General features: G+C 57.0%; 2 protein-coding genes across 14 annotated transcripts in view; one reads left to right on the forward strand and one right to left on the reverse strand.

Moving 5' to 3' along the window:
- Positions 1 to 259: 259 nt before the first annotated feature.
- PDRG1 (p53 and DNA damage regulated 1) lies at positions 260 to 6,626 on the forward strand. Its single transcript, XM_002710926.5, has 5 exons — positions 260 to 490; positions 1,674 to 1,749; positions 3,719 to 3,793; positions 5,435 to 5,515; positions 5,906 to 6,626. Exons 1-5 carry the CDS (start codon positions 404 to 406, stop codon positions 5,986 to 5,988), a joined length of 402 nt encoding a protein of 133 aa, XP_002710972.1. The 5' UTR covers positions 260 to 403; the 3' UTR covers positions 5,989 to 6,626.
- Positions 6,627 to 8,158: 1,532 nt separating this feature from the next.
- TTLL9 (tubulin tyrosine ligase like 9) overlaps positions 8,159 to 22,048 on the reverse strand; it is a 57,549-nt gene continuing 43,659 nt past the window's right edge. For 7 of the 13 annotated variants that reach the window (XM_051845138.2, XM_051845139.2, XM_051845136.2 and 4 more), the window contains 7 exons: positions 21,843 to 21,883; positions 21,014 to 21,101; positions 15,307 to 15,365; positions 14,423 to 14,619; positions 13,121 to 13,234; positions 12,143 to 12,261; positions 8,727 to 11,220 (listed from right to left, as the gene is read on the reverse strand). In XM_051845138.2, the coding sequence (XP_051701098.2) occupies positions 11,084 to 11,220; positions 12,143 to 12,261; positions 13,121 to 13,234; positions 14,423 to 14,619; positions 15,307 to 15,365; positions 21,014 to 21,101; positions 21,843 to 21,883 (755 nt within the window). In that variant the 3' untranslated portion in view covers positions 8,727 to 11,083. The other 6 variants (XR_007919332.2, XM_008256157.4, XM_051845141.2 and 3 more) reach the window with 6 other exon arrangements.

Here is a 22,048-nt window from a genome sequence, read left to right on the forward strand (position 1 = left end):
CCACTTCTGCAAAGCCTTTACCACTACCCACCATGGCGTATAATTATTTGTCAGTGTTTCCCACTAGTTTCTTTATTCACTGCCAACTGCCTGGCATCTAGTGGGTGCATAGGAAATATTAGTAGCGGGGAGGACCGGGAAGGGTAGGAGGCAGCGCTCTCTGCCGATTGTGTTCTTTGGGCCTGCAGGGGGCGCTCCAAACGCGCTCCTCAAAGAGAGGCCCCGCCTCTGGCGTTCCGTCAACGCGCGTGCGTCGGAGCCAGCGCGCCACAGTGCTTCTTTTGATTGCGCAGGCGCGCCGGAAGCCCTGTCCGGACGGCGCGTGCGCGGAGGAGTCGAATCGGCGCCGGAGCAGAGCTTGAACCTGGTGGCGTTTGAACTGCGGTGGTAGCTGCCGGGTGCCATGCTGTCCCCCGAGGCGGAGCGAGTGCTTCAGTACCTGGTGGAGGTGGAGGAGCTCGCGGAGGAGGTGCTGGCGGACAAGCGGCAGGTAGGAGGCCGGGCCGCGGCGCTGGGGCCCGGCGGCCAGCGCGTAGGGCAGCGCGCGGGGCCCGTGGATGGACCCGGGCCGGTGGCCTGAGCTCCGCCACCACAGGCGCGGGCGGCCGTGGTAACGTGAGTCGGACGCTGGCTGGCGTTAAGTGGGCGTTCAGTCTGGCTCCGTCCCTGTCTGCCCCGTAGCGTGTCCTCCGGGTCCTGACCCATTACCGCTTCGGGCCGGTTTCTCGAGCACCTGTTTCAAAAGGCAGTTCCCGCGCCTCGCCGCGAGTCTGGCCGCGCTGGGCCGGTCAAGGCCCCGAGGGGAGAAGAAGGGCAAAGAGGAGGTCACGGGGGCTGCCCTGGTCGCTGAGGGCGCTGCAGGCCTGCCCAGGCGGCGTGGGTCGGGTTCTGATTTAAGTGCCACGCTTCTAAAGAGAGTTCACGGGGAAGGGGTGGGTAAAAAGCTGGACCTAGGCTTTAGGATATTCCCGCAGCTGTGCGGATTATAGGAGGGCGAGGATGGAGGCCAGGAGACCAGCGAGGGGCGTTTGCCGCTCCAGGTTTTGGTGCTGGCGAAGTGGATGGATCAGGAGGCAGTGGCAGGTGAGGAAGTGGGAATTGAGTGGTCCGCGACTCCCTGTCGTCTTCAGGTAGTGCTTGAGTGGCTGGTCCTGTGTTTACCGAGAGAGGGAAGACCTGGGGAGGAGTCGGGCTGAGTACTGCCTCCGGCGTGCGGGCCGAGAGGAACAGTGGCAGGTGCTCCCGACGGTTGTTCAGGGGAGCACATAGGAAGATGAAAGTGCCCAGCTCGCGGTGCCCAGCAGGAGTCCTCGGTGTGCTGTGCTCCGGCTCGCCAGCCCAGCCGGGCACCCCCGCCTCCTCACTGCTTAGCAGCCAGCGTGGTGCTTTCTCACCATACCGAGTCGGAGTCAGCGGGAGTACTTTGTCCAGCACCCGAGCTGCTTAGGCCTGCTTAATCAGAGTGTGGGGAGGCGTCAGATGCCCCTGGTGATTCTGGTTTAGTTACTGCAGAATCGCCCACTTAGCAGACATTTGCCAGCCCCTGTGGGGTGGGCGGCACCTGGGCACAGCGTTGTGTTTAGGAGGGGAAAGACGTCAGCAGCCCCGTGTCTGTCGGGATGTGCCAGCTTGGGCAGGAGGTAGCTGAGAGCCCCTGTCCCTGTGCTTTGCAGATTGTGGACCTGGACACCAAAAGGAATCAGAACCGAGAGGGCCTGAGGGCCCTGCAGAAGGAGCTCAGCGGCTCTGGTGAGTGGAGACTTCCTGCCCGCCGCCCTGTACCGAATGGAAACGCGTTTATCCCATAGTTTGTATAATTGTGACGTATCAGTTAGATGAAACCTCCATAGAGGCCTTCATCGTGCCCCCGGTGGAGACCAGGCGGGAGGCCGCAGATGTGGACGCAGCCTAGTGGGTGCTGACACAGCCTGGCCGGGGATTCCCGCTGGGCGCCTTAGTGGCGGGCTGCCAGCTCCTCATCAGCTGTGGCAGACTGCGCTGGGGTCCATCAAGGCGACAGCCGCTGCCCTTGTACTCTGGTGAGAAACACAGCAGAAGACGTGTAGGTGCAAGTCGGGAGGCGGCTAAGAATGGGCCTGGACGTGGGGCGGGTGCTGAGTATCTCAGAAGCAGAGCTCTGTAGGTGAGGCCAGAGTTCAGGGGGTGGCAGGGCGGGTGAGAGAGCAGAGACCCCGCCGTGATGAAGGGCCGAGGGGCCAAGGGAAGAAGTTTGTGTTCTGTTTGAAGGGCGCTGCAATGTGTACAGCCTTCCCGTTGCTTCTCCTGGCACGGAAGTAAAATCCAGAGTCATCCTGTAAGACCCCGTGTAGCCCAGCGTCCACCCCGCAACTGTCCAGTATTCTCTCTCTCACGAGCTCCAAACCCGTGCGTCTCCTGCCTGTTGTGACACCTCCAGCACATTTCTGATCTTTTTTTTTTTTAAGATGTATTTATGGCCGGAGCCGCGGCTCACTAGGCTAATCCTCCGCCTGTGGCGCCGGCACCCCGAGTTCTAGTCCTAGTCCCAGTTGGGGCGGCGATTCTGTCCCGGTTGCCCCTCTTCCAGTCCAGCTCTCTGCTGTGGCCCGGGAGTGCAGTGGAGGATGGCCCAAGTGCTTGGGCCCTGCACCCACATGGGAGACCAGGAGAAGTACCTGGCTCCTGGCTTTGAATCGGCACAGTGCGCCGGCTGTAATGCACTGTCCTTAGCGGCCATTGAGGGGTAAACCAACGGAAAAAGGAAAACTTTTCTGTGTCTCTCACTGTCTAACTCTTCCTGTCCAAAAAAAAAAAAAAAAGATTTATTTATTTGAGGGGCCGGTGCTGTGGTGCAGTGGGTTAACACCCTGGCCTGAAGTGCTGGCATCCCATATGGGTGCTGGTTCGAGACCCAGCTGCTCCACTTCTGATCCAGCTCTCTGCCATGGCCTGGGAAAGCAGCAAAAGATGGCCCAAGTCCTTGGGCCCCTGCACCCACGTGGGAGGCCCAGATGAAGCTCCAGGCTCCTGGCTTCGGATTAGCACAGCTCCAGCCGTTGCGGCCAATTGGAGAGTGAACCAGTGGATGGAAGACCCCTCCCTCCCTCTCCCCCCTCCCCCTCTCTCCCTCTCCCCCTTCTGTGTAACTCCGACTTTCAAATAAATAAATCTTGAAAAAATTATTTATTTGAATGGCAGAGAGAGGTCTTCCATCTGCAGGTTCACTCCCCAAATGGCCACAGTGGCTAGAGCTGTGTGATCTGAAGCCAGGAGCCTGGAGCTTCATCTAGGCCTCCCACGTAGGTGTAGGGGCCCAAGCATTTGGGCCATCTTTTGCTGCTTTCCCAGACCATAGCAGAGAGCTGGATTGGAAGTGGAGCAGCCAAGTTTCTAACTGGCGCCCAAATAGGATGCAGGCATTGTGTCTGCCCACGTTTCTGATCTTTGCTGGTCCCGTTTCCTCCCTGGATGTCTACACTGTCACTTTGGTCTCTGCTCAAATGTCACATAATCAGAGACCTCGAACCACTTGGTATAAGCGTCCCTCCCCTAGCATCCCCAATTCTTTTTAAACTACTTGACTTTTCACACACCTTTGCTTATTCCCTCTGCACTCTAGCCTGAACACGACGAGTGCAGGCGCTTTGTCTTGTTCTGCTGTGTTCTCAGTGGTTAAGACAGTGCTGGAAGGTAGTAGGTACTCGGGAAGTGGTAAAGGAGTGACCGCTTGCTGTTTCAGAGGATGTGACGGTGTGCTTCGGGAGCATGTTTATCAAGATGCCGCACCCTCAGACCAAGGAGATGATTGAGAAAGGTAAGGAAGGCCTCCTCGGGGTGGGCCAGGGCCGTGGCGCTGTTCTTGGGGGACACATTCTTAACCCAGAACCGAGCTGGAGCCTGGGCAGCTGTGTTACAGTTCACACTGGTGTGGGCTTTAACCCCTGCCCTGCCCTGGGCCTGCTGTGTCGCACAGCACAGTGCCTGCTCATCAGAGAGGAACTCGTTGGGTTACAAGTAGCAGAAAACCCAACACATTGAGGCTTCAGGAAAATAAGGATTCGGGGTTTCACGCATGAGAGATGCCGCAGAGGAGGGCAGGTCAGGACCGGCACAGTTGCGCAGCGTCGGCACCTGAGCGTTTCCCGTGCGTCATTACAGACTGCGTGTCTTGCCAGGCTGGAGGAGAGGCTGGAGGTTCTCTACTGTGGCCTTTCTTTTTAGAAATAAAGCCATCCTTCCCAGGGGCTTACTGCCAATACCTTATTGCCCAGAACAAGTCCCATGGCACTCAGCTGCAGAAGACCCTGGGACCGTGAGCTTTTATTTTTCCTGTTCACTGCAGTAGAGACTGTTGAAATGGAGGTGTGGGGAGAGTGAACCTAGGAGTGAGGACCGTCCAGCCTTCAGGCACATTTTGGTCTGGCCCTGCCAAGGCAGCTGCAGGTGGGACTCGGAATTCAGTAAGTCTGTAGGAGGCTAATTAAGATTATTTCAAAGAGTTAGGTCTTCCATTCCACTGGTTTACTCCCCAGATGACCTCAAAGGCCAGAGCTGAGCTGAGACCAGGAGCTTCCTCAGGGTCTCCAACGTGGGCACAGGGGCCCAGGGAGTTGGGCCATCTTCTTTCACAGGCCATATCGGAGAGCTCGATCAGAAGAAGAACTGCCAGGACTTGAACCAGCGCCCATATGGGATGCTGGCACTGAAGGCTAGGCTAGGGCTTTTGTTTTTTTTTTGACAGGCAGAGTGGACAGTGAGAGAGAGAGAGAAAGGTCTTCCTTTGCTGTTGGTTCACCCTCCAATGGCCGCCGTGGTCGGTGCACTGAGGCCGGCGCACCGCACTGATCCGGAGCCAGGTGTTTTCTCCCATGCAGGTGCAGGGCCCAAGGACTTGGGCCATCCTCCACTGCACTCCCAGCCATAGCAGAGAGCTGGCCTGGAAGAGGAGCAACCGGGACAGAATCCGGCGCCCCTACCAGGACTAGAACCCGGTGTGCCGGCGCCGCAAGTGGAGGATTAGCCTATTGAGCCGCGGCGCCGGCCTGAAGGCTAGGGCTTTAACCCTCTGTGCCACAGTGAAGGCTGCTAGGAGGCTAATTTTTAAGTTGATTTTATAAGGCCCACGAATTATGTTTTATAAATATCCACATTACCCTAGACAGAAATAAAGGTTCCCACCCCTGCTGTGGGGTCTGCGAGTCTGGGCACTCAACATGTGCCACTCGAGTTTCTAAAGACCATTAGATCCTGGGAACTCTGGAAAAGTATCTTAAAAGCACGAACTTGGGCTGCAAACAGCTCCCTGGCTGGGAAAAGGGCAGGTCACTCCCACTGGGAGTCGGGGCCTGGCCTGTTTTGGGCAGGGCCTGGCCTTCCTCAGTGCTCTGGGAGCTGGCAGCCCCACTTGCAGGTCAGTCTGTCCAGTATGGCCTTACCGTCTGCCTGCCTCTTTCAGATCAGGACCATCTGGATAAAGAAATAGACAAACTGCGGAAACAACTTAAAGTGAAGGTCAACCGCCTCTTTGAGGCCCAAGGTATTGGCTGCGGGGCCGGGGTGGGAAGCCCCTCAGTGGTGGGCAGTGGCGGTACAGGCAGTGGCTGTCTGCAACCACCCAGAGACAGAGTGGGCTTAGTCAGGGGATCGAGGTCAGAGCTGAAACTTAGAGTAGATCGAGCACTCCAGATCAGTCACAGATCTGGCAAAAATCTGGAGCTCTCTGGGTGTGCAGTCTCATGACTTTGCAGGTTCGTGGTGACCCAGGAGCAGGTGCATTGCAGAATTTGAGGCCCATCCTGCCAGAACCCAAGGCCAACTTTGGCAGCATTTGTGCCGTGCTAGCCGCTTTCCTGGGCCTGTTGCCAGAGCCAGCAGTAGGGTGGACAGCAGGAGGCCCATGTGCTGATGGATTGCTTTCTCCCTGTAGGTAAACCGGAGCTGAAGGGCTTTAACCTGAACCCCCTCAACCCAGCTGAGCTTAAAGCTCTCAAGGTCATCTTGAAAGGATGAAGCTCAGGTACCACCGTGGGGGAACTAAGACTGGCGTCCCCCGAGTCACGCAGGAGCCAGGACTCCCTAACCTTGAAAGCTACAAGGACGGCTGTGCACTGGCAGCAGCAGGCAGCCCTCTGGGGCACCATGCGAAGGCTTCATAGTGCTGGGCTACTTGGTGATGGCAGGAGGGCACCTCAGCCCACCTGTGTCTGCTGGGCCTGACGTCTGTGGCTCGGAGGACACAGGACCTATTGACAGGCCCTGGCGGCTGCAGTGGGTGTGTGTGGGTGAGTGACTGCACCAGGCACTTCCTGACAATGGCCTGTTGTTCACATGGCGCCGGGCAGGAGAGGCAAAGCTGGATCCTTGGTCCAGCCCTCGTCTCAGGGGAGATGCCAGGCAGGCAGCATCCACGGTGGAACTGGAATAGAGCAGGTGGCTTCTGAATGAAGGACACTCAGTGCTTTGTGCAGCTCGGGGGGCGTGCGCACATGCGTCCCCTGCTGGCCCCAGGGCGTGGGTGCTGCTTAGACCCCTGTGGGGGAGGGGCGCCCCTTCATCACCACTTAGAGGCCTGGCTGCCTTCAGCATCTGGGCTCCTCATGGGCAAGAATGTCCTGCTTGTGGAGGACTCAATAAACAGTAGTAAAACAGTCGGTTTCTAGCGCTTTCTCACTCGGTCCTCCATGGAGTGCGCACCAGTCCTTTGAGAACCCCACATGGGGGCAGCTGTTGAAGCATCAGGTAGGAGACTAACATCCCATGGCCAAGTGCCTGGGTTCCAGACTCTGCCGCCAATCCCAGCCTCCTGGCTGATGTGTACTTTGGGAGGGAGCAATGATGGTGCAGATGCCTGGGCCCATGCACAAGGGAGACGCGCACAGGTGGATTTCCAGGCTCCCGGGATCAGGCAGCAGGGACTCACAGCTGACAACGTGCAGAGGGCACACTTTGCCCGTTCCCCTTGTTCCACGGCCTGACTGACTGTGGTAAGGACAGCCTGGTAGGACCAGATCAAGTATTTTTCAAGAGCTAGAAATCTGGGTTGCTGAGTCTCCCGATTCAGAAAAACATGTAAAAACGTGGGTGTTTGTCGAAACACCTTACAGGAGAGGCCTGTAGAAGTGACGCATTCCTCACGATAACCCTCTGATGGAGGGAGGTGGAACTAGAAACTAAGTGCCCATCCGCAGAGGATGGCTCCAGACAGTGCAGTACTGTGCAGCACCGACCAAGGCTAAGGCAGGTACTTGAGCATGGACTTGAACAAGCACCACACTGAGAAAAGCAAGGGGCAGAGCAGGTGTGTGATGAGCCAGTAGGTTGTGAGCGCATCCTTGGGGCAAGCTGCAGGTGGGGGAGGTCACAGTGCCGCCTTTTGTTAACTTGGGATTTTGAAACCCTACTGAGACATTTTAAACAAACGTGCAGGAGCAGGCGCCGCAGAATTCACAGCAGTAGACACCCTTTGTTGCGACTGCCTGGCTCCCGGCTTCCCCACAGGAACACTGCCCCTGCCTGCCAGGCAAGGTGGGTGCTGAGCTGAAGAGCCACTCAGCCCCTGCAGAGGCTGCCTGGGTGCGCCTTGGAGGAGCTCTGCTTCTGGGGCCAGCTGCCTTAACCCCGGCAGACTGTTGTTTGGAGCCAAAAGAACTGGCCTAAGGGAGGGGTGGGAGCACCGGGGTCTGCAGGCCCTCCCCCAGGAGGGGATACAGAATGTGAAAAGCACAGCTTTTCCTGCTTGCTCCTGGCCTCCCAAGCCAGCCTGCTTTCAGCCTGGGGCTTCACAGGTTCACAAGCTTAGCTTCCAGCCTCATACAGGGAGGCACCGAGGGGCGCCGGTGCTGCCAGCTGGCTTGGATGCGTTCTGCAGAGAGCACCAAGCAGCTCCGCCTTCCTGATCCTTGTCTGTGTGAGAAGGGGGCGGCTCCAGCCCAGTGCCTTTCAGCTGGTGGTCAGAGGGCCCATGGCTTGCCGCAACGTGCACGTAGGGTGTTTTGGTGAGAAGGTGCATGGTAGGGCTCAGTACTGCCCTGTCTCTCAGTGACCAGTCTTAAGCTGCGCTTGCGAACTCTTGCTCCCAAAAGACCCCTTTCAGCACTGACCTTGTAAGAAGTCAAAATGCCAAAGCCAGGGGTCTTGGCTGAGTTAGCAGCCTGCCCTGAGCCAGGCCGGTAGCAGAGACTTTCCAAGGAAGGCCTGTGCCCATTTATTAGATGTGGTCTCGGGTAGCGGGGCTCGCTGCAGCTGTCCTCCTTGGGCCTGAACAAGCCAGTCCGTCAGGGTTAAAGGCCATCCAGTTTCTGGGATTGGCTGTCTCCTGGGGCAAAGATGCCCGGGGGCGGGGAATCCAGGGGCCAGGCCAAGCAGGCTGCTTAGCCAGCAAAGTTGTTGCCAGGCCAGCGGGAGGGAGGGAGGGAGGCTGCTGCCGCCATGCTGGAATCGGGCCGGGGAGAGGCCGGGCCTCCCAGGGCCGTTTTCTCCAGTGGTAGTGGGCTTCAGCCCGAGGATTTCTTCTGGACTTGCAGGGAGTGGAACAGCTGCCTCAGCTGTGCTTCCCGATCATTCACACAGCCTGCAGGGGAAGAGGGGTGTTGGCTGGGAGGGCTTGTTCACTCACCCTCCGGTGGGGGAGGGGACGGCAGAGCTGTGCGGCCATGCACAGCCTGGTTTGCATCGTGCTCCGCTCCTGGGCTCCCGTGGTCCTCAGATGGGTCATTCAGCAGTTTGCATGTCAGTCTTCTCACCTGGAAACCAAGACAATGCTCCCTGCTTGGGGGAGTGGACTTACGGGTTCCTGGGTCTGCTTCAGGAGCACCCAGGTGGACACCCTGCTGGAGCCTCAGGGACTCGTGGACATGCCCTCCGCCCCAGATCACACAGTAAGTGGAGCTGGGATCTGCACCTGGGCTGTCTGGTGCCAGTCACGCGTCAGCTGCTGCCCTTCGCTGCCTTTGCTCTCGGCTTTGCTCAGTGGGGACACAGCTGGCACCTGATGGGTGCCCAGTGAGCGTTAGCTTACTTTGCTTACCCAGCCCACGTGCCAGGCGCAGTTGGGCGAGAGAGGACTCTGCCCCCCGGTGGCCCCGGCAGTCCCAGCACACCTGCGCTCCTTCATTTCCCGTTTGCTCCCAGCTCTGGCCCTGGAGCCCACCTGTGGTCAGTTCATCTGGGCACTCATGGCCGCAGGTACTGACCTGGAGGTGTCTGCCGTCCTTTTTAGCCCCTCAAACCCAGTCACTGCCTCCTAGGTCTCACAGACCATGAGACGTCACCAAACTGAGAACCCACTGTGCGCATCCCCAGTGCTCTCCAAGTCCACACCAGGGAACCCCAGCTCCTTTCCAACTCTCAAATCGTCATGTCCAACACACAGCCCCTGGAATTCTAGACTGAGCTATCTCCTGATCTCACCTGGTGTGCCTGACCACATCACTCACTCTATGGTACTTTCCCCAGCCCCAGGCAGCTCCTCCTATGCTGACCACCATCCGCCTGCTCAGTGGGAAACTTGGGGATAATTCTAGAGGCTTCCAATGCAGTGGCTTCAGAGCTGGGAACTACTGACCGTGGTCCAGCCAGACCACTGCATCTGAAAGCTCCCCGGCGAGTCTGGGCTCGCAGCCCACGGGAGACCCGGGTCCTCCATTTCTGCTCGGCAGCAGCGCTGATGGCTGCCGGTGCAGAGCTGGTGCCGCCGCCGCCGCCCTCCCCTTCCTGCACATGAGCCTCGCTGCAAGGCTGCGTCCCTGCTCCATCAAGGGCGGGGAGCCAACCAGGGGCCTTCGACAAGTTCATGGACAGATGAACGCAGCGTTCTCTCGTGGAGCCCTGAGAGCAGCACATGCAGCTGCCAGGCCTCGCCCGCTGGAGGCCCCGTACCTGTGGATGCGGCTGTCCAGGCTGGCAGGTCCCGTGAATCCACCAGGCGCCTGCAGGCCTCCCAGTTACCCCAGGAGAGACCTGCAGAGCCCTCAGCAAACCAAGTCATTTGAAGCTGCCGGGCCGGGGGAGGTCTGTTACACCGCCAGTTACTGATTGGGAGCTTGTCAGAAAGGCTGTTCCTGGGCCCCGCCCCCACTCCTGAGTCAGTCCACGTTGTATAGAGTTCCAGTGACGCAGCCCCGGGGGTCGGCTGTGCCAGCATCACTCACAGGCTCCCTCTGCTCTCCGCAAGGCAGACTACTCGGCATCCCTGCAGTTCTGGCCAGCGAGATGCCAGCAGACGTCCCTGTGAGGGCTTCCTTTTGGGAATAAGAAACAAGCCTTGACAAGAAGGCACTGGCTCTTACGTCCTCCCGTTTTTCCCGCCTGGAACGAGGATGCGTTGTCCAGAGTTGAAGCAGTCATATTGGAACTGTGAGGCAACAAGCATGGCCACTGAGCTGACCTGTCGCGCGTGCAAAGCAGGAAGAGGAAAAGCGAGGTCCCTGGGGTGGCGCACAGCTGTCATATCAGCCCTGGGCGTCCTACCCATGGCTTCCCGCGGCTCCAGACAAACCAGCCCCTCAGCTCACGATGGCTTCCAGGTGCTGGCGGCCAAACCCAATTCCAAGTCATACCAAACCCAAAAAAGATTTCATTCAAAATAAGGGGGACCGGCTCAGCGGGTTAATCTACCACTTGGGATGCCTGCATCCCATTATCAGAAGACCTGGTTCAAGCCCTGGCTACTCTGCTTCCAGTCCAGCTCCCTGCAGATGAGCCTGGGAGCAGGGGATGAGGGCTCAAGTACTCAAAGCCTTGCCACCCATGTAGGAGACCCAGATGGAGTTCCGGGCTCCTGGCTTTGGCCTGGCCCAGCTTCAGCTCTTGCAAACATTTGGGGAGTGAACCAGCAGATGGAAGATCTCCCTCTTTCTCCGTCTGTCACTTTGCCTTTAAAAAAAAAAAGCCAGGCACAAAATTTAAAAAGCAAATGACAAACTCAAGAAAGTATCTACCATAAGTTAGAGGGGTTGTATCTTTAGCATATTAATATCCGCAGACCTTACACACGTAGTACATTGTAAATAACCCATAGAAAAGCAGATGTGGAGTATGGCAGAAATACAAATCTAAAAAATTGAAACCACACCAGTAACCACTGGAATGCACACACAGTCACGAGTCAGCACTTCTGTGAAGTTGGCACAGTTTTTTCTTCGCAATCCACTGCCCGCAGATTTACGCAGTTTTTCTGGAAAGCAGTTTGGTTGTGATGAGTCCATGCTTTTGACCCAGCAATTCTACTTCTAGGAACCTGTCCTGAGGAAACAGCCCGGATTTCAGCCGCGCCGTGTGAGAAGATATTCCTCACAGTGTTATTTATAAAACAGGCGAAGTTGGAACTGTGCCAGATGTTCCGTTGTGAGAAGTTGGTTCCGTGAGTTTGGGCGGCCACTGCAGCTCGACTGCGGCAGCTGTATAGCAGTACGGTTTCTCACTCTGCCAAGGGGCAGGAGAGCACAATGGGCAGTCACTTGTATTTTGGAGTCAGGCCGACTAGCGTTCAAGCCCTGGCACACCACTTCCACCCAAGACTCCCAGGAAGCCGTGGGGCATCCAGAGACCATCTCCTCCCATCTAAAATGGCACTCAAAGCTGCCCTAGGTGAAAGGAGATGTGCGTAAAATATTCAGTCAACACCTGGCCAAAAAAGTGCTTCCCATGGGAGGCTGCTGTTAGGACTTCCGCATGGAGAACAGCTCGTGAGAGAGGGCCCCGGAGCTCAGCCCGACGCCAGTGTTGTGAAAACGATGCGGTTCTGAAAAACTGGAAGGAGATACGCCAGATTGTGAACGACATTTGTCTGCCTGGCTTTTTAAAAAATTTCCTTTAGTTTTCAAATATTCTACAGCGAGTGAGAACAGTTTGTATAATTGGGGATGTTTTTTCACTTTTTAGAAACCAAATTTAAAGTCCTGAAGTCCTTGATTTCTGTTGAATTTTGTCTTCCGCCTAAGCCTTTTGGGGTCCACCTCCTGACAGGTTAATAATGACCTCCCTCTGCACGCCGGGCCACGTTCTAGAGCTCAGGGAGACTATTCCACGTCTGCCTTACAGTGAGGAGCAGAGTGGCCAAGTCCCCTGCTGAGGTCACACAGCGGGCGCTTTGCAGGTAGAGTTTGGACGAGGTGACCACCACGCCCAGCTGCCTGCCAGACCGCGGGCCACACTTCACACTTACCGAGGTGCGTGTTGGTCACAAAGTTCCCCACTGGGTCAGGAGCCCCCTCCTCTCTGCTGACAGGGCCGTCGTTCCACATGAGGTCAAAGCCCCCAACTCGCTTCTCCCTTCCCGTGAGTCTGGACAGGCAGGGGTGCAAGGGTTAAAAGAGGTCCACCCGATGGGTTCCCAAGACCCAAGCCGGGCCCCGACCCCTCCTGAATCCTACGTGCCCTCAGTGACAAGCACCTGCTAGGGCTTCTATGTAGTCTGGGGTGAGGCCTGTCATGTTCACCACTGTAGTCCTGTGTGTAGCACAGGTCCACACGCAAGGGGCTCGTGCATTTGTTGAATGAATAAGTGACGGTAGGTCTGTGGATGCTGAGGTTTGTCTGCCCAGCATGTTTCACCTCCAGTCCAAGGGTAGCTCAGCTCTGAGAACCCTTCCTTCCACCTTCACCCACAGCACTCAGGTGGGGTGACTCTGCCCCGGGGAGGTGGGCACAGGACCTATGCCTGGTCATTCAGAGTCACGGGGACTGGTTCAGGGAGAGGCACGTGGCTCGGTCCCCAGCCGCGAGGGCTCGCCCTCCAACATTTTCCGGAATGACTGGGGGAAGCTAACATGACGAGAGGGAGAGGAACAGGCGAAGCAACCGACACCGACCGAGCACCTGGACCCACCCACTCCCGGAACCGCAGCCTGGGTCTTCCCAGCACGCACACAGCCTCGTCCTGAGGCCAGGCCGGTCACGGTACAGTGTCTCGGTCACTTCCTCTATCGACCCCGCGTGCAGGCACGTTTCCCATTTCACAGATGAGGAAGCAGACTGAGGTGACTGGTCCAGGGCCTGAGGGAAGCCCTAGGTTGGGTCTCAGCCCAGAGAGGCCGAGCCCTGTCCCGTGTGGATGCCTTGACTTTGCTGTGTGTGAGATGGGGGCCGCCAGGCCCCGCGTTCACACTCTGTCCACACGGGGGAGCCAGGCCGGGGTCCTCACCTCCCCTCCATGTCCACCACGTGAAGGGTGTCCTCCAGGAGGCAGGTCTTGAGCGCGTAGTCCTCCTGGCTGCTGGCCGTCAGTGACGGTGAGGCGTTCACCTCCAGGAGCCACCTGAGGGGGGCGCGGGACAGCCTTAGGGTCCTCGGGCCCTAGAGGCCCTGGGAGTTCGCCTAGAGGCTAGCCGGGGTGCCTGGGCTCTGCTCTCAGCTCAGCAGTGCCGCGAGGGGAGCTGGCGTCCTTGTGCCATCACTGATTTTCCTCCTTCTGACAGAGATGCGGGTGTAAGAAGAGTGTCTGCCCTGAGAAGGGGTTGCCGGTAGATGGCAGGGCCCCAGGCTGGGGAGGCTGCAGACTCCGAGCTGGAAAGGCCCTGGCCAGCTCCTGCGGGAGGGGGGCCCAGGATCGCAAGAGCATCCGATTTTCCTGAAGACCCCTGCATCCTGATTTTCATGTACACATCTCCCAGATTTCAGGTTGACACACAGAAACACCCTGAGGGCCAACCTCAAAGTGATCAGAGCTCAAAAGCAGCCCAAGGACCTGTAGCCGCCTCCTTGCAGACAGGAAGCTGGACTCAGAGAGGGCAGGGCAGGGGGCACCGGGGTCCCCCTTCCCATTGTTTCTCCATCCAGCAGCATTCACCCCAATGCCTGCAGCCACTCTTGATACAGGCAGCAAAGGAGAGAGGCTTTGAACCCCGCCCCACCCCCAAAGCCCTACCGCACCTTTAGTGACCCTGGGCAGGGAGCTGGGCTCCTGGAGGTGGGACCCCGGGCCTGGCTCCACCCTTGACCTTCAGCTCCCCAACCACCCAGGGGCCTTTGCCTCCCAATGCTGCTGCGTCACAGTAGGCCCTCACTGTGGTCCCTGGCAGCTCAGCGGTGAACGCCATTGCCGCATTGTTTCTCATGCAGCACTCTGCGTCCTCAAAGCACCAAGACACAGAGAGTGACAGCTTCTTACCTGCTAAAGCAGAGCAGCCAATCGGGACAGGCTGCTGTGCCCTGCACTGCTCATTTAGACCCCAAACAGTTCCTTGACACGGAGGAGGCGCAAGGACCAACCAGACGCAGCTACGCACCTTCCCGGGGCCCTGGGCCCTGCACGTGGGAAGGTGGGGCCTGCCTGCCGTCGTGCTCATCCCCGAGCCCCAGGCCGGCCGATCCCAGGCTCCTCGTTTTGTGGATGGGCAAGAGGCACGGGAAAAGGAAGCGTGTTCAGGGTTACACGAGGAGGAAGTGGCCGCGCCCGGACTCAAAGGTGCAGAGCGTGTGAAACCCCCGAGGCCCCGGCACGTACGGCTTGAGGTCCTGGTCGATGAGGATGTCGTAGCCGTACAGCTCAAAGCAGTGCTTGTCACTGATGATCACCTTCTGCACGCTCTGCAGGCTCCTGATGAAGATGTTGTCCATGTCAGCGAAGAGCTCCTCCACCGCCTCGGGCCCGTGCTTGGACGCCAGGTACTGCCGGAAGCGCTGCAGCATCCACTTGCAGCCCTGTGCAGCGTGGAGAGCAGCGCGGCGGGCCCTTCATCTGACCGCACCCTGGGGGCCGCAGGAGTCCACCCGTCCCACCCAGCCCCGAGGCCTGGGGTTAGGACCACTCCAGGTGTGCCTGTTTGTGGGACAGATTCTGCACGTCCACGGGGACTGGCCGCTCAGGATCCTGGAAGTCCCTGCCCAGGTGGCCTGCGCAGGACTCCTCGCTGGCCCTGCCTCCCTGAGAGCAGACCATACCGGCCCCGTGTGCATCCCAGGCTGTGGGTGGGGGGCTGTGTGCACCCGGCCAGACCAGGATGGAGCCGGGGAGGGAGCAGCAGCGAGCAGGCGAGCTGGGCCCCTTTACCCCAGAAGTCTGAGGATTCCACATGCGCACCTGCGGCGCAGGTTATACGCAGATTAGACGGCAGACAGGTGAGAAACTCCGTCTGTGTGATAACACCAGTGGAGTGCCACGGCAGAAGGATGAGGCGCATCTCGTTCAGGGGTGCATTTGGTTTTACACATTTAGACCCAAGAGAAACAGGCCTCCATCGCGTGCTTGCCCCAGGCCGTGCGTGCGGGAGGGGCAGGCCTGACCTCATTGGTGACCTTGAGCCCCCCACCCCCCGGGCCATGCCAGGCTCCTCGCCACTCCACCCTGCCCAGCCGCAGCCCGTGGGTGGCCGCAGCCCACGTCCTCACCTTCTTTGGGTGGTAGTCGGGAGATGTCTTCTGGACAGCGACGTTGGTGAGGTGAACGTCTGGCAGAGATTGGTGGTCAAGGGCCAGTGTGGACAAGAGGAGGCAGCCCCACCCACAGAGCCCCGAGGGATGGCACCCAGACCCCTGCTCGGGACCAGATGGGGAGAGGCCACACAGCAGCTCAGAGGTCCCACACACGATCTCGGGAAGCAGACGAGCCTGGGTTCAAGTCCCGCCTACTCCTCTACCGGCCGCTTCCCCACCCATGCAGTGGGGGAACGTAGCCGTTTGTTGGCCTCACAGGGCTGTTGGAAAGATCAGATGAAACACTGCATAGAAGGACCTGTATGCCGCCCAGCAAAGCTGATGTTAGTACTTTCCAACTCAGGAGTGAAAACTTCCTAGGCAGTAGAGAGACCAGACGTGGGGCAGTCCTCCTGGGATAGACTGAGGGGCTCGGGCTGGGCGGCACTCTGTAGGAATTGTGGGGGTGGGAGTGGCCTTGAAGACCCAGCCCTGAGACCCTGCCTTCCTGTATCACCACCATCACCACCAGGGACCCTGACGTCGCTCGGCAGCACCCACAGCACCCCAAGACGAGCAGGTGGAGACAGAGACGCGGCGGCCACCGAGAGCACGCCCTCCTTCCACATCCTCCCCTACACCGCAAGCAGGATGGCCCCGTGCCTTGCGGAAGGACCAGGAGACGTGTGTCTGTTCAGATGCAACAGGGCGCAGGGCCCCAGCCTCTCTGGAGAAGCGGGCGTCATCTTCGGCGTGCTTCCCCCAAAACATCTTCCTCAGAGCTTCAGAGTTCCTTTTCCCTCTCCTTCATGTTCTTCTGAATTTTTCCTGCATCAGTTGCAACAGCAGTGGCCCAGGACAGCTCACCCAGTAAGGGGCCCTGCTGTGTATGGCCAAGTGGTAGAAGAAGGTACTTAGGGCAAAGAGGAATCGGTCTTTTCAAATGGGGCAGGCACACCAGGATATCCATGTGCAAAAGAATGAGGCGAGACCCCCCCTTCCTCACACCAGACGAAAAATAACTCTAACCGGACCACATACCTGCACGTAAAAGGCAAAACTGTAACATTATTAAAAGAAAATATAGGAATAAATTGTCACGAGCCTGGGCTAGGCAGTGATTCTTAGATATGACACCAGAAGCAAAGGCAATAAACTAAATCCAATTTTATCAAAAGTAAAAACTTTTGTGCTTCATAGGACATTTTGAAGAAAATGAAAAGAAAAGAAAAGTCTCAAAGAATGGGAGAAAGCATTTGCAAATCATGAACCTGATATGGACTAGCATCTGGAATACATAAAGAATTCTTGTAACTCAACAAGACAAAACCATCCAGTTTTAAAATGGGCAAAGGCACTGAACACGTGATTCCCCAATGAACGGAGCTCAGTGTCATGAGTGACCAGAGAAACACAAGGGAGAACCACTTCACACCCACCGGACACCAGGCTGCTGCAGCGAGAGGTGACAGGTGTTGGTGAGAATGTGGCGAAATGGGAACTGGGCGACACTGGAGGATGTGGAAAATGGTGCAGTACTTGGGGAAAATCTAGCAGTTCCTCAAAGGTAACCAGAGAGGGGCTGTGGTTAATCCTCTGCCTGCGGTGCTGGCATCCCATGTGGGTGCCAGTTCGAGTCCCAGCTGCTCCACTTCTGACCCAGCTCTCTGCTATGGCCTGGGAAAGCAGTAGAAGACGGCCCAAGTCCTTGGGCCCCTGCATTGATGGCCCCGGCATCAGATCAGCCCAGCCCTGGCTGTTGTGGCCATTTGGGGAATGAACCAGCAAATGGAAGACCTTTCTCTGTGTCTTTCCCTCTCGCTGTAACTCTACCTCTCAAATAAATAAATGTTAAAAAAAAAAAAAAGTAACCATAGACTTTGGGGTGGCCACCAGGCCTTGTGGTAAGATGCCCGCCTCCCAGGGTGAGGGACTGCCTGGGTTGACACCGGCTCCACCCACTCCAGGCTCATGCAGATTCTAGGAGGCAGCCATAAGGTCCCTGCCCACCACAGGCGAGACCTGGACAAAGTCCCTGGGCTCCCAGCTCAGTCCGGCCATTGCAGCACTTGGAGGAGAATTGCAGAAGGCAGGCCTCTCATGCTCTCAAATAAATAAGCAAACTTTAAAAACGCACACAGAGAATTACCACGTGACCAGAAAGTCCATCCCTAGGTACACAGGCATCCAAGAGAGAGGGACGCACCCGTCCGTGCACACACTTGTATGAGAAATGCCCACAGGCAGAAAGTGTCAGCAAAGCCCTGTCCCCAGGGGAGAAGCCAAGGGTGTGGCCACCTCTCCGGAGGCGGGCATAGCCATGTGGTGCGATCGCCTTTGCAGCAAGGAGATGGGGAGCGCCCATGTGTGAAAGCAGCCGGCTGGAAGGCCACAGGCCGTACGGCTCCGTCTGTACGAAGGCCCACCCGCTGAGGCGGAAACTGGCTGCCAACGCTGGGACACCGACAGCACTCCAAGATTGACCTCAGCGATGCTTGTGTGGGTACGGTGAGAGCCCTGCCACCGTGTGCTTCGGCGGTGAGCCGTGTGGGACGCGAGTTCTATCTCCATAGAGCCTAGGATATATTCCTGCGCAGAAATTAGTTAGTGGTTGTTTAAAGAATCACAAGGGAAGAGGGCGCTCTGGCTGAGCAGCTGCCGGCTGCAGAGGGGCCCTCGCTGGCTCCCAGGACCCAGCCTCACCTGCTCCCGCCTTCCCCAGCCGCAGGCACAGGGGGCCAGCGGATCCTCCCCCTCCACACAGACCTCAAATCAGGTCCCCGGGGACCAGCCATGCGGCCAAGGGCGAACAGACTATCAGAACCAATTTGGAGAGAAATGCAGCCGGTGTGTTGTGAAATCTCGAGGGGGAAAAGCATCCTCTCAACTGAGAGACAACAAAGGCAATTGACAGCTCCGGGGCCGGCTCCATAACAACGAAGGTAACCAGATGTCCAGACAGAATGAAGGCGAGCACGGCCAAGACTGGAAGCGAACGTGGCAAGTCATCTCACATCAACTGTTCACAGCGAGACGTCCCGGCTCTAATACACGAAGGCTATGAAAACATACGAGAAAACACAGCCGGCAGGAGCGCGTTGGGGAGAATGACCGCAGCTAGGAACCCGAGAGCCACCATTTCAAACGGACGGGAACTGGGCAAAATGCAAGTTGGAGGAGATGTGACCTCTCAGGCAAAGCTCTGCTTCCTCAAGTCAGTCATTGCATTTCCAACCTTTTTGTTTGGAAAAATTCAAAACTCACAAAACAGTCGCGAGAATAGCGTAACAAGCGGTCACGTGCACGCTCCTCCTGGCCATGACCATGTTCCCAGAAACGGTCTTCTGACAATGGCTGTCACCAGTACCGGGCGGCTACGGTGACCTGGACGGCGTCAGCGGGCAGGTAAATACAGAACTTCCGGAAAACACCTGGCCAGGAGCCCTCAACCTGTGCTTATGTCTCCAACTCCTTCCAAAGGAAAAACAAACACAGCAAAAGGTTTGCAGCGCTGTCTGTTACACTAGCAAGAAACTCAATGCTTCCCAAATGGCGCGTTAAGTCCATGCACTGCAGTATTTTGTAGCAATTAAAAAGAAGTTACAGCAAATGTAACTTCTGATGATAATGGTTAGGGCAAAAAAGATTATATTTATACCTGGGGATCGCTCATATTAAAGGCAACTGACAAGCAGAGAATCTATAAATGAACCTGGAAGAGTGAAGCAGCCGATGGATCTCTGGCTCTCCTCCTCCTCTCTGCAACTCTGCCTTTCAAATACATAAATCCTTTTTAGAAAAAATAAATTGGAGGCCAGTGCTGTGGCCTAGTAAGTTAGGCCTCTGCCTGTGGCACCGGCATCCCCTATGGGCGCCGATTCATGTCCCAGCCGCTGAGTGACCCCTGCTGCCTCCTGGGGCCTGCACTAGCAAGGAGCTGGAGTCAGGAGCCAGAGCCAGGTCCTGAACCCCGACACTTGAGGGATGTGGGCATCTTAACCAGCACCCCAACTTTTAAGCTAAAGATTTGCTCCCTTCTATACTATTTTAAAAGCTGGTTTGTAATATCTGAGGCAGATACAGCCAAATATTAATATGGTACATACACGAGTTTCTATTATAGTCTTTGCTGCAGTTTTCTATGTAGTTTAATATTTTAAGATTAAAAAAATTAAAAACAATTTAAAAGAAGGGGTGGAAGATGATGTGTATTCACTCTGTGCAAACAGTGAGGCCTTATTAAATAGAAGGCAGCCTGGGAGAGGCTCAGCTTGTTCAGCAGGTCCCCACGCTGCCCAGAGAAGTGCAAACACTCTGGACAGGGAGTCAGGACACTAACATTTGCTGAGGGCTCCCTCTGGGTAGGCCCTGTTCCCTGCTCTCTGTATTATTTAATTTAATTATAAAAACAGGGGGCAGTAAAACCCAACTCAAACAAATGTGATAACCCGCATGTCATCAGAATTACAAAAGTGAACAAACATATTGGAAAAGAAGAAGCCAAAATAGAAAAAAGAAATTATAAAAACAAACACTCAGAGGGGCCTAATCTCAGCCTTAGAGGCAACGCAAAGGCATGTCCTTGGACACACACTTAATTGAATGATTAGGTCAAGGCTGAGACACTGGCTGGGTTGCCCATGCCAGCAGCGGCAGCACCTGCCATTACTGTATGCAAATTATCCCCCCACTCCCAGCCGCTCTAGACTGCCCAGTGAGCTCAAGCGTTTGCGTATTCTCTGAGGCTCAGGCCTAAACATCTTAAAAACTTAAAAAAAAAAAAAAAAGTTTAGGGGCTGGCATTATGGCGTAGTGGGTTAAAGCTGCCACCTGCAACATTGGCATTCCATATCCATGCTGGTTCAAGTGCTGGCTGCCCCCCCCCTTTATTTTTTTAAGATTTATTTGAAAAGCAGAGCCATAGCTCTCTGCTATGACCTGGGAAAGCAATAGAAGGTGGCTCAAGGCCTTGGGCCCCTGCACCCACATGGGAGACCCAGAAGCAGCTCCTGGCTTCAGATCGGCGCAACTCCGGCCATTGTGGCCAATTGGGGAGTGAACCAGCGGATGGAAGACCTCTCTGTCTCTCCCTCGAACTCTTTCAAATAAATAAAACAAGCCTTTAAAAGTAAAACGAACAGCTGTATAGTATTCTGATGTAGAAATGAGCCATTCGTTCCACTGATTCCTTTGCTGACACGAGGCTGCTCTGTCCTGTGTCGTGGGTGCACCTGTAGGATAGATGTCCACGACCGGCGCACTGCTGAAGCAGGGTGGTGCCAAGTGTCTTGTGACAGACATCTGCCAGACTGCCTTCTAAGGGGCGGGACCGTTCTACTCCCCTGCCAGCAACTCGTGGACTCCCCCAGCCTTGCTGGGCTGGGTGACAATGGCATTGTGTTAGAATGAATGAGGGACTGAAGACAAAGCACACAAAAGGGCGCAAATGAATCAACTCGAGCCCACCACCAAAACCATCATCAGGGAGCGCAGTGGGGGGGGGGGGCTGCTCCCCTGGGACCTCACAAAACTGGAGCTCCCACAGGGAAAGGCCTGGACCTGTCTTGTCCACCCCATGTGCAGCTCGCCCAGAGCCCTGCGGGCAGCCAGACGACGTCTGCAGGGTGAAGGGGTGTGTGCAGGGCTGCGGGCGGCAGAGAGGGGCAGGTGGATGCCAGGATACACTGGTCGTCAATGCTGTTCAGCGTGAAGCGGGTGTTGGAGAATCGGGCGAAGCCGTCGCGGTAGAGCCAGGCCCGCAGGGGGATGTACTGAGATGGAGGTGGGAGAGAGGGAGAGACGGGGGAGGAGCATGCAGGTGAGCTCGCACCCTCCCGCCGCCTGTCCTCCCCTCCCCCCATCCCGTGCCATCCCACAAGCACCTGCTCCCGCAATGGCCTCTCCAGGGCCAGGGGGACACAAGAGGAGAACGAATGGACCCCCTTTGTGCTCCTCTGCTCCAGGGACACCCACCTGCCTGCAATGTCCAGGACAGTGGCTGAGCCCATCTCGGCCACCCCTGTGCCTGGCAGAGGAGTGCGCCAGGCTGGTTTGGCTGTGTGCTGAGTGAATGGCTTACGGATGGATGGGAGGAAGACAGCGACTCCCCAGTTGGGTGTGGGCCCTGGGGCCAGGCTGCCTGGATTCGGAACCCAGCTCTGCCACTCACCAGCTGTGTGACCCTGGGAAAGTCCCCAAACTTCTGTGTCTGTTCCCGCCTACAATACTAGGATAGTCACAGAATCTACCTCACTGGGTTGTTAGGGGGACTAGATGAGGTAGGAGCTGCTGAGTGGGAAGGTGTTAACAGACACCCGCTGGGGTGACTATAGAACACCGAGTCAAGGTCAGGGACAGATCCAGGCACTGGGCATCCCAGACGGTCAACCTCGGGGACATTCCCCTGGGGCTCAGCAGCTAAAACCGACAGGCTCACGTATGCTGCTCCTGGCGCGGCCTCTGCCCATCCCCCCAACCCCCGCTAGAGCGGGCCCCTGCCCCGGCTTACTCACCGACATCACCAGCACGTAGACGCGCAGGTCAAACTTGCGGCCTGTGGGGAAGACAGAATGCATTCACAGGGTGTCAGGCACTGGGAGAGACTCGGGATGGACACGGCAGGGGACAGACATGGCGCCCACCTTCAGAGAGCTCCCCATAACCCACACAAGGCACAGGAGAGGGTGCCCTGTGGCAGGGCAGTGCTGGGGGAGAGATC

This window comes from Oryctolagus cuniculus, chromosome 11, assembly GCF_964237555.1.
Source record: "Oryctolagus cuniculus chromosome 11, mOryCun1.1, whole genome shotgun sequence".
Taxonomy (NCBI): domain Eukaryota; kingdom Metazoa; phylum Chordata; class Mammalia; order Lagomorpha; family Leporidae; genus Oryctolagus; species Oryctolagus cuniculus.